The sequence below is a fragment of the Pipistrellus kuhlii genome, unplaced genomic scaffold (assembly GCF_014108245.1).
Source record: "Pipistrellus kuhlii isolate mPipKuh1 unplaced genomic scaffold, mPipKuh1.p scaffold_m20_p_3, whole genome shotgun sequence".
NCBI lineage: Eukaryota > Metazoa > Chordata > Mammalia > Chiroptera > Vespertilionidae > Pipistrellus > Pipistrellus kuhlii.
In genome coordinates, this window is record NW_023425529.1 from 18,871,597 (window position 1) to 18,887,121 (window position 15,525).

General features: G+C 45.2%; 1 protein-coding gene across 4 annotated transcripts in view; it reads left to right on the top strand.

The window, feature by feature from the left end:
- The window catches only part of ETV6 (ETS variant transcription factor 6), a 222,383-nt gene that overhangs the window by 183,286 nt on the left and 23,572 nt on the right, over positions 1-15,525 (top strand). For all 4 annotated transcript variants that reach the window (XM_036457844.2, XM_036457845.2, XM_036457841.2 and 1 more), the window contains one exon: positions 3,053-3,187. In XM_036457844.2, the coding sequence (XP_036313737.1) occupies positions 3,053-3,187 (135 nt within the window). The remainder of the gene's footprint in view (positions 1-3,052; positions 3,188-15,525) is intronic.

Below are 15,525 nucleotides of genomic sequence, written 5' to 3' on the forward strand. Positions count from 1 at the left end.
TGTTACAGGATGAGCCTGAGGCACAGCGGAGACTCTTCCCAGCCCGTGTTACTGCCCTGCCTGCTCCTCCCAGTCTTCAGCCACCACACCTCCAAGCTTCTCCAGCCCTGGACGTAACCCCAGGAAGAGGTCATGGTGTAGCAGTGCACCAGCCCCTGCTCAAATGCTTCAAGACCCTCCTCTCATTGAATCCTCGCAGCAACCTCTGGGTGGATGCTGTTTGCATTCTGCTGAGAAGTTCAGGGACTCGCTTAAAGTCACCTGGATGGTGGGCGAGCTGTCCAGCAGCCGCGTCTGTGGTCTGTGCCATCCTCCATGTCAGCCTTCCTCTCTAGACAACTAAATCAAACACCTCGCAGGCGCTACGTTTATATTTCCTGGCTCCCCTTCAAAAAGGATGCACCAATTACTGACCTTTTATTATTAATGTTTTGTTTTTGGTGTTTTCTTTTTCTCTTCTTCATGCTATTCAAATAAAGCAGCGCTCAAATCCACAGGATGAAACCCAGTAAGTGTGAGGCCGTGTAAATTAAGCAAAGTTTAGGAAGTCGGGCCAGGTTGTCTCAGTAGTTGAGCATTGACCTTTGAACCAGGAAGTCATGGTTCGATTCCCGGTCAGGGCACATGCTCAGGTTGCAGGCTCGATCCCATGTATGGGAGGCAGCCAGTCAATGATTCTTTCTCATCATTAATGTTTCTATCTCTCTTTTTCTCTTCCTTCCTCTCAAATCAATATAAAAAAAAATTTTTTTTTTTAAAGAAAAGTTTAGAAAGACATCATACTAAACAGTAAGAAACAGAATATTGGTTAGTGACTAATTTTTGTAAGTGGTTAAAATATGAAGTTTAAACTAGGACTGTAGTTTGGGCTCCGTGTCCTCAGCTTATCGGAGACGACATTACCATGACGGCTATGACTGCTCCATGAGACCTCGGGGAGCTCCGCAGCCTTCCAGATCCCAAGCCCCATCACCTGCGCCAGGTGCTGCCTCCAAAGACCTTTGGAAGGTCTGGTTCAGAACAGTGCTGCGTCTTCTTGCCTGTTTCACTGGAAGGAAATACCCAAGTGACCTGGTGACCTCAGCTCTTTAAAGTCGTTTGCCTTATTGAGTCATAATAATAAATAGTGGCTGTAAGTTATGTTAATAACAACCAAACTCAAAGGACGAAAGCCAAAGTGAAGATGCTTGGGTCCTCGTGAATCCCTCAGAATAGAATGCGATTTCTCAGGCTGAGTTTAAAACGAATATATATATATATATATATATATATATATATACACACACACACACACACACACACACACACACACACACATATATATATGCAGTTAAGTTGTTAATGAAAGAGCCTGTTTAAACGGGCTAAAATTAGAGCTAAAAGCCCATTGTTTGTTCCAGTTGTTGACTGCCTATCTGTGTGTGGAAGGGCGTGGGGGGACAGTCAGGGCTGTGACATTTGAGAGATTAGTCACTCACCCCTGAGGGGTTTGGGGCACCCACCTGCATTTTAAACTTGGATCTAAGTCAAAGGGGTGGGACAAGACCACGACAGGTGTTCTTTCTCTAATTAACTTCTCAGTGGACACGTCAAATACCAAATATATCAGAACAAAGGGTCCCAACTCAGGACAGCCCCCTCTGTCCTCGGCAAGGGGCTGACAACTACAGATGATTCTCTGGAAATTATGGGACCTTGGAGCAGCGCTGTGTTGCATTTTTAAAGGAGGGAAGCATTCCAGATGTGCCAGTTCCCTATACCATGGTCGGCAAACTGCATCTCTCGAGCCACATGCGACTCTTTGGCCCCCTGAGTGTGACTTTTCCACAAAATACCACGTGCAGGAGTGCACATACAGTGTGATTGAAACTCCGTGGCCCATTTGCAGAAGTTGTTTTTTGGCTCTCAAAAGAAATTTCAATCGTTCTACTGTTGATATTTGTCTCTGTTGACTAATGAGTTTGCCAACCATTGCTCTCTATACCAGCGTTTTTCAACCGCTGTTCCGCGGCACACTAGTGTGCCGTGAGATGTTGCCTGGTGTGCCGTAGGTGCAGACAAGACAAGAATTTTATAATTTTTCACTATTTTGTTTACTTAATATTTCATAATAAAGTAATTATAAAATACTTTCTTTGTGTTTATTTGATTCCTATTCAAGAGAATTACTTTATATATAGTCAATATAGGCACAGAGTTAAATTTTTTAACATTTTCTAATGGTGGTGTGCCTCGTGATTTTTTTCATGAAACAAGTGTGCCTTTGCCCAAAAAAGGTTGAAAAACACTGCTCTATACAATCTCTTCTGTACTTAGCAGCCGTGACCAGATAGTGATTTTTTTTTTCATATTCTCTTTCTACCTGGGATTGGGGTGGGTAGAAAAGCATGGGCATTATGTATGTTTGTGTAGTATTTTGTTTTTTGGTGTGTTGTGTGTGTTTTTTTTCTTGGGGAAGAGGGGATAATTTCTATGAAGAATCTCTGAGTTGTCATAGGGATATTAAAACTTTTCATACTCAGTGACTTTCTAAATCTTTGAATTATCTGAAATGCAAGCAAAGATGGATGTGGAAAGAATGTTTTCACAAAAGGAATAGCAATAAATTAGGACAATTTAAATTTCAAATAAAGTCTGTGAAGCAGCCATTATGCAGCTACTGGAACAGTTCAATAATGTGGGAGGGAAAAAGGGACACTAAACTATGATATGCTCGATTCTAATTTATAACTCTAGGTAGGGGATGGGGCTTTCCTCTTCATGATGAAATTATGGGTGGCTTTTGTTCTTCCTGGTTTTCGGCATTTTATAAAACGTTTTTTGGTATATTTCATAATTGAAAAGTTCTGTTAAAAAAATCACATGCTCTGACCTTCAGAGTTCCAAGCGGCACATCCCAAGTGTCCCCTGTGCCCTGGGAGGGTGGGAAGCGAGCCTGTCCTACTCACAGGATGTGGTGAACTCAGGACAGGGCCACGCGTACCGCCAAAGCTCAGTGAGCAGTGAATAAAATATTCCCATTTCTGTACTTCTCTTTCCTCTCTCTTTCCAGGGGATGTGCTCTATGAACTCCTTCAGCATATTCTGAAGCAGAGGAAACCTCGGATTCTCTTTTCACCTTTCTTCCACCCCGGAAACTCGATCCACACCCAGCCGGAAGTCATACTGCACCAGAACCACGAGGAAGGTACCTGAGGAGGCTTGTCTTTCCTTGCCCGAGGCTTAGACAGATCCAAGAGATCTCATTGTTAATTTGATGAGTGGTTCTTTTTTGTGTGGTTCACTTTTTCATTCAACAAACCCATGATTGAGTGCTTACTTTGTATGAGATCCTGGGGGGAAAGGCCAAGGTGATTGAGATGGACTCTAGGCCAGTGGTCGGCAAACTCATTCGTCAACAGAGCAAAGTATCAACAGTACAACGATTGAAATTTCTCTTGAGAGCCAAATTTTTTAAACTTAAACTATATAGGTAGGTACATTGTTGTTAACTTAAGGTACTCCTAAGCTGGCCTTTGCTAAAAAATCAAGGGACCAAAGAGCCGCACTTGGCTCGAGAGTTGCAGTTTGCCAACCACTGCTCTAGGCTCTATGCAACTCGGTGAAGAAAGGAGCAAGATATGCACATGTCACAGTAGGCATCATAAAGAGGTGGTGGGAGGGGAGATATGTCCGGTACCAGCAGCAGGTCAGCTCCATGCACGAGGCGGCTCTGGGGGGTTCCTTGGTGATCCAGCCAGATTCAGATAAGCAGGGATGATGTGGAGAACATTCCAAGCAGAGAGAATGGCATAGGACAGAAAGTAGTCAGAGGAATTGGGTTGTACAGCTTATCTTCCCTCCTCCTCACCTCCCCACAACCTTTTCTCGTGAGGAATCTTAAACATACCCCAAATAGAGAGAATAAACTAAATACAACCCTGTGAGCCATCGGCCTGCTTCCACAATGATCCACACTTGACCTTGGTAGAGCTACTCCAAGGAGGTCAGGTTGGAAGTAGGATGTGGAGGATTTGGATGGAGGACAGACAGTTAGGGGGAATCACTGAAGATGTGTGAGCAGAGGGGAATGAAAGCTGGAGGATGAAAAAAGACCCAAACCCTGTGAACTCTGTGGGGGAGCAGGGGGGTCTTCTTCATGCACCAGAGGTGGTGTCTTACAGTGTGCTCAGTGTAAGTGCTATTGCAGCTGCCCCAGGTGCTGCTCTCCTGTGAGTCACACCCATCACCGAAATCATCGGTAGAAAACAGAACAGAAAACCAGACATGCACTGTGACCCTGGACATAGTCCAAAGCAGGCATAGGGGTCCCTGGCCGCTGTCGCTCAGGTGGTTGAATGTCATCCCATACATTGAAAGATTGCTGGTTCCATTCCTGGCCAGGGCACATGCCCAGGTTGTGGGCTCAATCCCTGGTCGGGGGCGTACAAGTCGCAGCCAATTGTTGCTACACTCTCACATCAATGTTTTTCTCTCTTTCCCTCTCTCTTTCTCTCTCTCTAAAAAGCAATTTTTAAAATCTTAAAAAAAAGGAAAAAAAAAGAAAAAAAAAAAGCAGGCATATGGGCATGGAAATAGGTATAAAAATCTTACTTTGTGCACCATTCCATTGTACGGCGATGCTCAGTGTCTCTGTGGAGCCCTCCTGCCCGGATGGGTTGGACAACAGATGTGGGGACGCAAAGCAATACTTTTCACATGGACCAGATTACTGGGGGACTAAAACCTGGTCCCTCAGGGCATTTTCTTACATTGCTAGATCACCCCCAGGAGCAGGGCTAATGTCTTTGTTCTGTTATTGGCAAATTAAAAACACGGGGAGTTGTTTTCTTCATTAGCACTTCACAGAAGAGAGCCTGACTCCGGGCTTCTCCTCACCTCTTCCTTGTGCCAAGTGCTTCCCAGCAGGTCCCTGGCTTTGTGATGTCTCTCTCATCCTTCCTTCCTCTACTTTTACCCTTGCTAAATTTAGCGGCTGGCCCCACCCCCAGTTGGGTTTCTTCGTTCTTCTGCTCTTCCTGCATGTACATTTCCGCCTGCATGGTAACCAGGAGGTGGGTTTACTGAAGCTTGACATTAAGGCGAGAATTATATTACCTTGCCTGCCTCTTCAGATACAAAGGGCGTGTGATGAGTGTTCCGCGCCCCCCCCCCCCCATCTTTTTCTCATTACTTAAAAAAAAAATCCCATTTGGAATTTCTATTCCTTTTTTTTTTATTCCCCAAATGTGATTGGAGACTGATGGTCTGACCTCATCACAAATCCTTCCGCCTCTCCCCGTGGCCTGATTTGACTCATAAGTAGGTGTGCTTGTCATTGTTCTCATTTGCAGGAGCTAATCAATAGAGAAAGCTGGCTTACTCTCAGAGCTACTGTCAAACCCAGTAAATACAGATGTGCCCCTCCTACGCTTTAATGAGCTGTGCTCTCAAGTGTGGTGGTGGTAGGGATGAGCTCAGTAGGTAAAAGAATGGAGCTAATGAGGCCAAGGTCAAGGGTCTCCTCGCCCTGTGAGCCAGTTAGCTCTGCTGCAGACCCTGCTCTGGAAAGGACTGTGTTCTGAGACCACTCCTTCAAGCTATCAGCCAGGAAGCAAGAGCTGGGAGTACATACCCGCTCCTCCGCCCGGACAGACGGAGGGCATGCTCTCCGATGGACAGGGGTTCACACAGGAAAAGAAGCTTAGGTCTTTATCAGGTGTTAGCAGATGAGAAGAGGCGAGAGGAAGAGGCTGCTGCCCCCAGACTTCCAGATCCATCAGTGCCCTTGGTCACGAAGGAGAAAGAACCGACTAGAGTTCTCTGCCCCCACCCGCCTCCCACCCCTTTTCCTCTCTCCTCCACCAGCAAGAAGAAATATCCAGCTCGACGGGAACTTTCTCTGGAATCAATACTGTGATATTTACTTGTGACTAGTAGCACATTAATATGGGCATATGTTAACACACAGAGAGATCTGGCCCCCGAGAACAAGTAGTTCTGTAAAGTGAAATTAAGCATAGCAAATATTGTGTGCCCAGGGATTTATCTTACTTCTTGGGGTACAGTGCCATGTGAAAGTGTGTAGCTCCTGACTTGGCGCAGAGAGATGTAACAGAATGGAAGGGGAACCAGTGTTTCAGACGGGGGCTCAGCTCAGCCTCCGGATAGGCTGGCTCCGGGGAGGGGGGAGGGGTGTTGTGCAGAGTGATGTGCAATCACAAAGCTTCATTCAGCACCCCTGTGCTTCACCTCATCCCTGCCACCACCTTACCCAGTTTGCACATTCATGGCATACTGGGAATTTATCTCCTAACACAAAGGTTTCTTTTTTAATCCAGCAGCAGTTCCCTGCAAATATCCCATCCGGGTACATTGCATTGAAATCCTGTCACACACACACACACACACACACACACACACACACACCCTCCCAGCAGCCACATTGCAGTCTCATAAGCTAGGAGGCTGGTGTTAGCTCAGAGGCCCCCTCCAGGCTCTGACAGGAGAGGAAGGTGATCTTACTAATTCAAACTTTTTTTTTAAACACTTGTCTTCTTTATGTCTGTTCTGAAATTGTCCTGTGTTGGGCAAAGCAATCCTCAGATCACTACCTAAGTGTAGGAGAACCTGCATCCCACTCTTTTTCCTTATTTGTTTATGGGACGGGAGTGCAATATTATATTATCGGGTAACCTTATAAATTTTCATTCCTACTGAGGCATTTTATGACAACGAAATGGGATTCTAACAAGTAAGCAAAGGCAATAGGTATAAGCCAGAATCATTTTGACAAACTGGGACACATGGTCAGCTGAGATAAAAATTTCTGAAGAATGATGTTGGAAGTCAGGCAACCAGGTTCTAACCCATATTCTTCCAGAACAATCGTAAGGGCTACGTTTCTCTCTCTCTCTCTCTCTCTTTTTTTTTTTTTTGGCCCTCAGTTGTAAGATAGGAGATTAGACTAAATGATCTCAGATCTTTCAGCTCTCAACTCCTCACATTCTCTCCACGGTGTGAGCCTCACTGGGTGCTATGAAGATGAATAGGGTGTGTTCCCTATCTTCAGGGTAAAGGACAACTAAAATCTAGAAAATCCTAGCAGTGTCCTGCCCGGTGTTGCTCAGAAATAGCTAAATATCTCTTCTGGATTCCTTTTCTTTTATTGTTGTGACCCATTCAATCTGCATAATATGAATTAGATAGTTACGTAGGACGAAGACAAAATAAACAATGATACTACTTCTTTTACCAAAACCAGGAGGCAAAACATCTTTAGAAATTTCAGACCAGCAAATGATGTTGGCCTGGACATGCACAAGTCTCTAGGGAGAAGGAATGAGATCTATGCTTATTCTTTTAATCCTCACCTAAGGATGTTTTCATTTATTCTAGAGAGAAAGGAAGGGAGGGAGGAAAAAGGGAGGGAGGGAGGGAAGAGAGAGAGAGAGAGAGAGAGAGAGAGACTTCAATTGGCTACCACCTGTATGCATCCTGATTGGGGATTGAACCCACAACCTAGGTGTGTGTGTGAGAGAGAGAGAGAGAGAGACTTCAGTTGGCTACTACCTGTATGCATCCTGATTGGGGATTGAACCCACAACCTAGGTATGTGCCCTGACCAGGAATCGAACCCTCAACCTTTTCGTGTACGGATGACGCTCCAACCAGTTGAGCCACCGGTAGGGAAATGTCTATGTTTCTTTAATGTTCTTCTTCCACCATCTCTTTGGGGGGCCCCCCTGTAGTTTCATCCCTTCCGTTCCACCCTTTTTTATGCCCCATCTAAGAGACTGGGAGGTGATTCTTAGTCACTTTCATTTGAAAATATTTGCACGTGCAGGGCTGTGATTGTTTCTGCAGCAGGGCAGGCAGTTTTAAGGTGACAGTTGTGTTCTGGGACAGCTTTTTGCCCCCAGGTGGACATGGAAAGTGGAAGTGAAGATGAGAAAAGTCAAGTGTCAAAATACTGTTTTCTCAGTTCTTACCACCACACAGGGGAAGAGAGGAGAGAAATCATGTCTTTGATGGCGGCAGCGTGGGTGGCCCACATTCTGGGATGGCCCACAGAAGTTTTATTTATGGGGTTGCTTTATTAATGGAAACATTACCTCTCCCCCTCCACCAGCCACCAGACCCAAGTGCCCAAAGACTGTTCTGGAGGAAGGAAATCTTAAACAAGTTTAATGAAATAATTAAAGAAGATGAGGTATATGAAACTGCTTTATAATAACAAAATAAAAGCTATCATTTATTGGGTCCTTTTTTGCATGTCAGACCCTGTTCGAAGCTATTCCATGTTTAAATCATTTAATCTTCACACTCAGCCTTTCAAGAAGGTAGTATTATTCCCATTTTACAGATGAGGAAATCGAGGCTAGAGCAGTAAAGTGACTGCAAAGAAGCAAAGCTAAGACTTAACCCCAGGCCCACACGCCTCCAATACCTGCACTCATCTGCAGCATGACTGAGCCACAAAAATAATGTTCTCATTCTTTATTATTATTGTTGTTGTTGTTGTTGTTTTGCAAGCACTCTAAACATGGAACAAATGATTGGACGTGAAGAGATTAGGATGCCAGGTCAGGTCGCCTAGCTGGGTACCTTGTGGCCAGTCCCAGCACGTGTGCTTATACATTCTCTGCTTCATAGTACTTGAAACTGCCAAATCTAAGTAAAAATAAAAAGTCAAAGATAACTTTTGAGACGCCAGTGAAAGTCCTCAGTTCATGATATGAAAAACGCAGACTAACTTGGATGCATTAACCCATAGAGAGCACCGATGCCTCAGGATGAATGGACTTAGCCCAGGGAACATCCCCGGCCTGTGAGGAATGTGGGCTCCGAGTCAGGCACTGGCTTCCGAGAGCTGGAGAGCTGCTGAGCCCTGGGGAGCCAGCCCCTCCGGACAGCTGCCGAGTGGGCAGCAGGGCACGTGAGGCCTTTAGCTGCTCGGGCCACATCCTATTACTGGTGGTTGCGAAAAGCATCCCCGCGTCTCTAGTCTCGCTGGGATCGTGTTGACTGAAGTGTCAAGGAGGCTGTTGGCTGGGGTCTGGCGACTCTGTAATCCGTGTTAACTGTGGTGGAGCCAGAGAGCATCACCGTGTGTCTGCACTCTGGATCCTGACCAGCTGCTCAGATCTCAGCCCCCAGTTTACCAGCGGGGAGACTTCAGGCAAGTTACACAGCTTCCTGGTGTCTTAGTTTCCATCTGTAAAATAAGGAAAATACACCTAGCAAATATGATTGATATAAGAAAGGATCGAGCTGGGACCGGTTTGGCTCAATGGATAGAGCATCGGCTTGGGGACTGAAGGGTCCCGGGTTGGATTCCGGTCAAGGGCATGTACCTTGGTTGCGGGCATATCCCCGGTGGGGGGTGTGCAAGAGGCAGCTGATCGATGACTCTCTCATCAATGTTTCTAACTATCTCTCTCCCTTCCTCTCTGTATAAAATCAATAAAATATATTAAAAAAAAAAGAAAAGAAAAGAAAGAAAGGATCGAGTTAGTATGGAAAATGTTCTTAGAACAGCATCTATCACATAGCAGGCATTCAATAAATGCTACTCGTTACCATGATTTGACATTTTTTTGCCACTATTTGATTGGGTTTTCTCTTTTCTTTTTTAAACTTAAAATTGTAGTTGTGATAAAATATACATAACGCTTACCATCTTAACCACGTGTAAGTGTTCAGTAGTGTTAAGCATATTCACAGTGTTGTGCAGTGGTTGGCTGTTTGATGTTTACACCGCATTTGTGCATTCCAGACCTAAGAAGGGCCTTTTCCCTACCCAGGCCATTCTCCTAGAATCCCTTCATGGATTATCCAGGCACCGTGTGTAATATTATTTCTAGGGTAAAATACATTTGAAGTCCCAGCCTTCATTGCTTTCAGGACACAGCCCACTTTGAGAATGAGTTCTGCGTGTACTCTGTGATGTCACAGTCCCTGGCACATGGTAGGTCCTCTGACCCCTCGGGGCCTGTTGATCTCCTTGGTCTCCTCTCACACGTAAGAGCTCTAAGAGGAACCTTTTTATGCTCCTCCTTTCAATTCTGGGATTCTGGGATCTGACAGGAGGTCATGAGGTTCCACCAGAGGAAGAACAGGCCCAGATCTTGACTTCCTGTCATTCCCCGGGGAACCAGCTCACAGCATTTTTTTCCCCTTACCAGGCCGAATTCCCCTCTTGCCTAACTCCTTTTCCCTGCTTTGCTTCCTATATCTCAGGGTCTAGGGCAGCATGACCTTTTACTCTCTGACCTTTATCCCTGATGCAGCACTGGATTGCGATGGGGAAGTGTGGAGCCCCTGAGTGGTGCAGAGAGCCTCTTGCCAATGGTCTAGGCTCAGCCTACTTCAGGGAGGACCCACTCCCTTCCCTGCCTCCTCTGGCATCCTGCAATGGTATCATAGAGGCTGGTCTTTGCCCCAGGGCTAGCTGGCTCTCTTCAGCCACAAGTTTTAGGGGACAGGTGATCCCTCAGATGCATGAATAACTCTCACAAGGTGGTCTGGAAGTCTTCAAGAAACTTCCTCTTACCACTAGGGAAATGTCATCTGATGGTTTTAGATAAGGGCACCCGGAGCCTTGCGGGTTCACTTCCTGAGAAGGAGGGCCGCATTTGACGTTATCTTGTTCTTTCCTCTTTCCAGCCCTCCTCTGCCTTATCTGTGTGCCACCCTGACCCCATCCCTGTAAATGATTTACAAGGTGTACACCCACAGGTCTAACAGACTCGTTTGAAATCTGATCCCTTGATCTCCTCATTTACGTCTTTTGTGGCGCTTTATTGAGACCGAGGGAGACTCCTTCCACTACCAAGCCTGTCAAACTCATAGTCAGCGGCCTGCCAGCTGCGTGTTGGACATGCTTGCAGTCTACACCACCTGCCTGCAAAGGGCAAAAGCAGCAGCATATGGCCCAGAGCACCTCCACAGCTCACAGACCTGCTTCTGCCCTCTGTGCTGAGCCCCTGGCAGAGGTGGCCTGTTCGAAGGCCTTCCACCCACAATCATGAAATTGAAACCTGAGTCCTGCAAGTTACCTATGTTGCTTCTTTCGGTTCCTTTCACCAAATGCTTATAAAATAGTCTCGGGTATTCAGTAGCACTGGCAGCTTATTGAGATGAATAGACTGAAATGGGCAGGCAAAGGGTCAGTGGAAAGCCTCAGCTGAAACTCTCTGGAAAGGAGTAGGGGATGAGGGCTGTATTGGTTTTCTAGGGCTACCATAACAAAGAACCACAGATAATTGATTTAAACAACATGGATTTATTATCTCACAGTTCTGGAGGCTGAAAGTCCAAGATCAAGGAGGTGTGGGCAGAACTGGACCGTGAGGGAGACTCTGTCATGCACCCGTCTTCTGACTTCTGGTGGTTTGCTGGCAATCCTTGGCTTCATCTTCACATGGCATACTCCCCATGTGCATTCACTCTGTTCAGCACCTGCAGTCTGTTGATGTGTGTGTATTTTTAAAAAATATATATTTTATTGATTTTTTACAGAGAGGAAGGGAGAGGGATCGAGAGTTAGAAACATCAATGAGAGAGAAACATCAATCAGTTGCCTCTTCACACCCCCTACTGGGGATGTGCCCGCAGCCAAAGTACATGCCCTTTACCGGAATCAAACCTGGGACTTTTCAGTCCACAGGCCAACACTCTACCCACTGGTTGTTGTGAAAAACATTCCCTCGTCTCTAGTCTCACTGGGATCCAAACCGGTTTAAGCGATGGGTGTGTATTTTTATGTGTCTTTTAAATTATTATATTCTGAGAGTAAGGGCCACGTTTTCTTACTCTTTGTATATTCTGCATCTAAGACACTACTTGAAATATACTTGACATCACACAAGATTCTTTGATTCAACTTATAGTTTTCTAATCACTGTGGGACAACATCATGCAGTGTGTGTGTGTGTCTGTGTGTCCACATTCCCCTTTTCATAAGGACACCAGTCACATCAGATTAGGGCCCCACCCTATGACCTTACCTTAACTAATTACACCTGCAATGACCCATTTCCAACAAAGTCACATTCTGAGATACTGGGATTGGGACTTCAGAATATGAATTTTCTTTGTGTGGGGGAAGCACAGTTCAACCCGTAACAGGTGTTACAGCGCCTAAGTGTGTACACGAAATGTGTTTTGAGTTCTACCTCAAGCCCTAGACCCTTTAGTCTCCATATAGCTCTTTATGGTTCCCATGAATCTTTTACAAAATTGTTCTGGGAATGGTCCCTTCTGAAAGAATGTGGAACGGGAGACTGAGGCTGATGAGGGAGGCTGACCTGCCGGACCTGTTGATTTGCATCTCCCTAACTTCTTATCATCATCCATGGCCTCGGGGAAAGTGTGCTGGTGGACTTATGATCCTGTGTGTGAGGTATAAACTTGATCTTAGCCTTTGTTCTACTCTGGAGATTTTCCAGTCAAAACCCACGACTTTAACCAAAGGCAATTTGTTTTTGTTCTGGTTTTTTTTTTGTTGTTTTTTTTTTTAGGTTTACCAGTATTCATTATTTATATAACATAATTAAATTGGCTCAACTTTTAGTGAATTTTAAATAGAGAAACTTTTCTAATAGGTAAAAAGAAAGAGGAGAGCCCTAGGGGTTGGAGCATCAGCCCTTAGACTAAAGGGTCCTGGGTTCGATTCCGATCAAGGGCACCTTCCTTAGTTGCAAGCTCAATCTCCAGTCCTGGTCAAGGCACATGGGGGAGGCAACCAATTGACTAAACATTGATGTTTCTCTCTCTCTCTGTCTCTCCTCCCTTCCACTCTCTGAAAATCAATGGAAAAAAATATCCTCAAATGAGGATTAACAAACAACCCCCCCTAAAAAAAGAGAAAAGAAATCAGACATTTTTTTTTTTTTTTTTTTGTAATCATCATATTTACTTCTATGTTGATTTTGTAATCATCATATTTTGGGCTGTTTGGTAGTGAGAAGGGATTATATCTGTCTACTGGTACAAAGAGAAAGGTTTGGGATCAGAAAGCACTTTCAACCAGATGGGTTCTCTACCAGTCCTTGGTCTTTTTCCCCCTTCCCTCTTCCTTCCACGCCCACACTAATTATGTGTGGCTTTCTCTCCCTCTTCCTCATGCATTTCCCTCCCATATCAAGACCTTCAGACAGAGGGCAATGTGGATAATTTCCCAGTTTTCCAGATGGGCAGTTCACCAAGAACAAACCCAGACATCAAGGCCAGACCAAAAAAAAAAATCTTCTTGTTTTAGACAGAAGACTCCTACATCTGGGGGATTTAATGCACCCACTGTCCGCTCGGTGCATTTCCTGTGTCCGGAGCTTCTCTGCCTGCCGGCTCTGGTCTCCTAAGTTTCCATAGCCCGCTGCCAACTTATAATAACAGAGGCCGCGGGCAGGAGGGCAGGAACGCCGTCGCCCTCTCCATCCGTGGGTGCGTGCTTTGCAAACTGAAACAAAAGCTTGGAAGACCTCGTTGCAGGCCTCTCAGCCTTGACAGTGGCTGCGCCCAGGCCACCCGTTCGTTGCCTGGAGTTTAAACCCTCGGATCCAGTTCTCTACCATTAATGTTATCAACTTCATCAAGTACTTCCTCTCTGAGTGGTGTGTGCAGGGAGAGAAATAAATCATGCTCCACCAAGTCCGGTTCCTGCCAGATCCTGAGTCAAAAGTAAAATTTGAGTTGATTATCCAGAGCACTATCTCCCTCCTTTATTGTTCCCAGCGATCTGGGCAGGAACGGAGAGTGAAATCTCTCCAGGACATTACATCAGTTCCTCTTTTACCCTTGGCATGAAAGCTCTTCCTCTCATAGTCCTCCCAGACTTCCTAAGGCTTGCCCTGCGTGCACACCCATACGCTGAGCCTTGAAGCCCGGGACATCAAAGGAAGCTTGTAGGTAACCAGACTACTGGCCAGTGCCTGTGTCATTTTGCAATTTGTAAGACGGGAAATGGATTCAGGAAATAGGATTTTTCAACACATGGCCTTCATCATCCTTAAGTATTTTTAAAACCTTAATAAGCTTTTAAGGAAAGGCAGACATTCTGTAAATGGCATTTAGAAGGAAAGATATGAAACTTCAAAATGCAGCGATCTTAAATACTTGCTCACAATGGCCGTATTCTGTGACAAATGACAAGTGTTCATGGCTAGCAGAATCGCGATCCATATTAGCTATGAAAAGAATCATCCCCAAAAGATTACAGGTCATTTATATCATACTAATAATCTCAGCTATTAAAGTCAATACCATGGGTCCAGCCAGAACCTTGAAAGTGTTTATTTGCATTTGGGTTCAAGTGACAAAGTTAGTACTTGTCATCCCAACCTGTATCATTGCAGGATTGATTAAGCACTTAAAAAAACAACAAAATACCTTTTTATAGTGGCAAATATCAAACTGATACAAAAGTAGGGAGAATTATACTGTATAGTGAACCACCATGTACCTATCACCAGCTTTAAGGGTCACGTGTGGCTATTCTTGTTTCCTCTGTGCCCCAGGTACACTCTGATTCACCTTCCAGATTATTGTAAAGCAAATCCCAGGTATATAATTTCATCTGTAGATATATCAGCACAGGTCTGAAATGATAAGGACCTCTTATAAAATCATACAGAGTTATTACATCGCCTAAAAACTAATAGATCTTCAGTATCACCAAATATCCTGTTAATGTTCACATTTCTCCAACTATCTCATCAATGTTTCTAAGTTTGAATCAGAATCCAAGCAAGTATGTAGAGACTCTGTGTTATGTTATACTGGTGCCCGGGACATGGATTCATGCACATTGAAAGGAAATTAATTAGAAGATGGCCGGCAGGGTGGGACTAGGTGAGATGGGCCGGACACACCCTGGAGCCAATCTCCTGCCCTCTCCGCTTGGAGTGGCGACAGGGCTCAAAGGGTATATATGGAGCGAGCAAGGTCCCTCTGGCAGGTGGGGGTTTCTCGGCCTGGCCTGCACTCTCTGACATCCGCTGAGGGATCCCATTTGCAAGAGGGCAGTTCTCAGGTGATGCACCCCAGAATCAGGTTCCCTCCTCTCTGATTCAGGGTGTATCACCCGAGAACTGCAGCTGCCAAGTCACTGCAGCTTGGCAGCTCCTGTGTTGAGCATCTGCCCCCTGGTGGTCAATGCACATCATAGCTACCGGTTGGAGTGTCTGCCCCCTGGTGGTCATTGCGCATCATAGCTACCAGTCAGGTGGTCGAGTGGTCACATGGTCATGTAGGCTTTTGCTAGTGTGTGTAGATAGATAGATAGATAGATAGATAGATAGGGAGGTAGATAGGTAGATAGGTAGATAGATTCCTCCAAAAGATGTTGATTTTTATTCTAACAGGCAGTTAAATGACTAGCCAATCACTTGGAATTTGTTGAGTCTTGATCTTACATTTAGTTAGGACAGATCTGCTTCAGTTTAGCCTTTAGCCCTTTGTCCTAGAGCACTATCCTTACTCATAAGGTGTGGCCATTCTGGGTTAATACACAGCCTGAGATGCTTACAGAGCTTTTTAATAGAA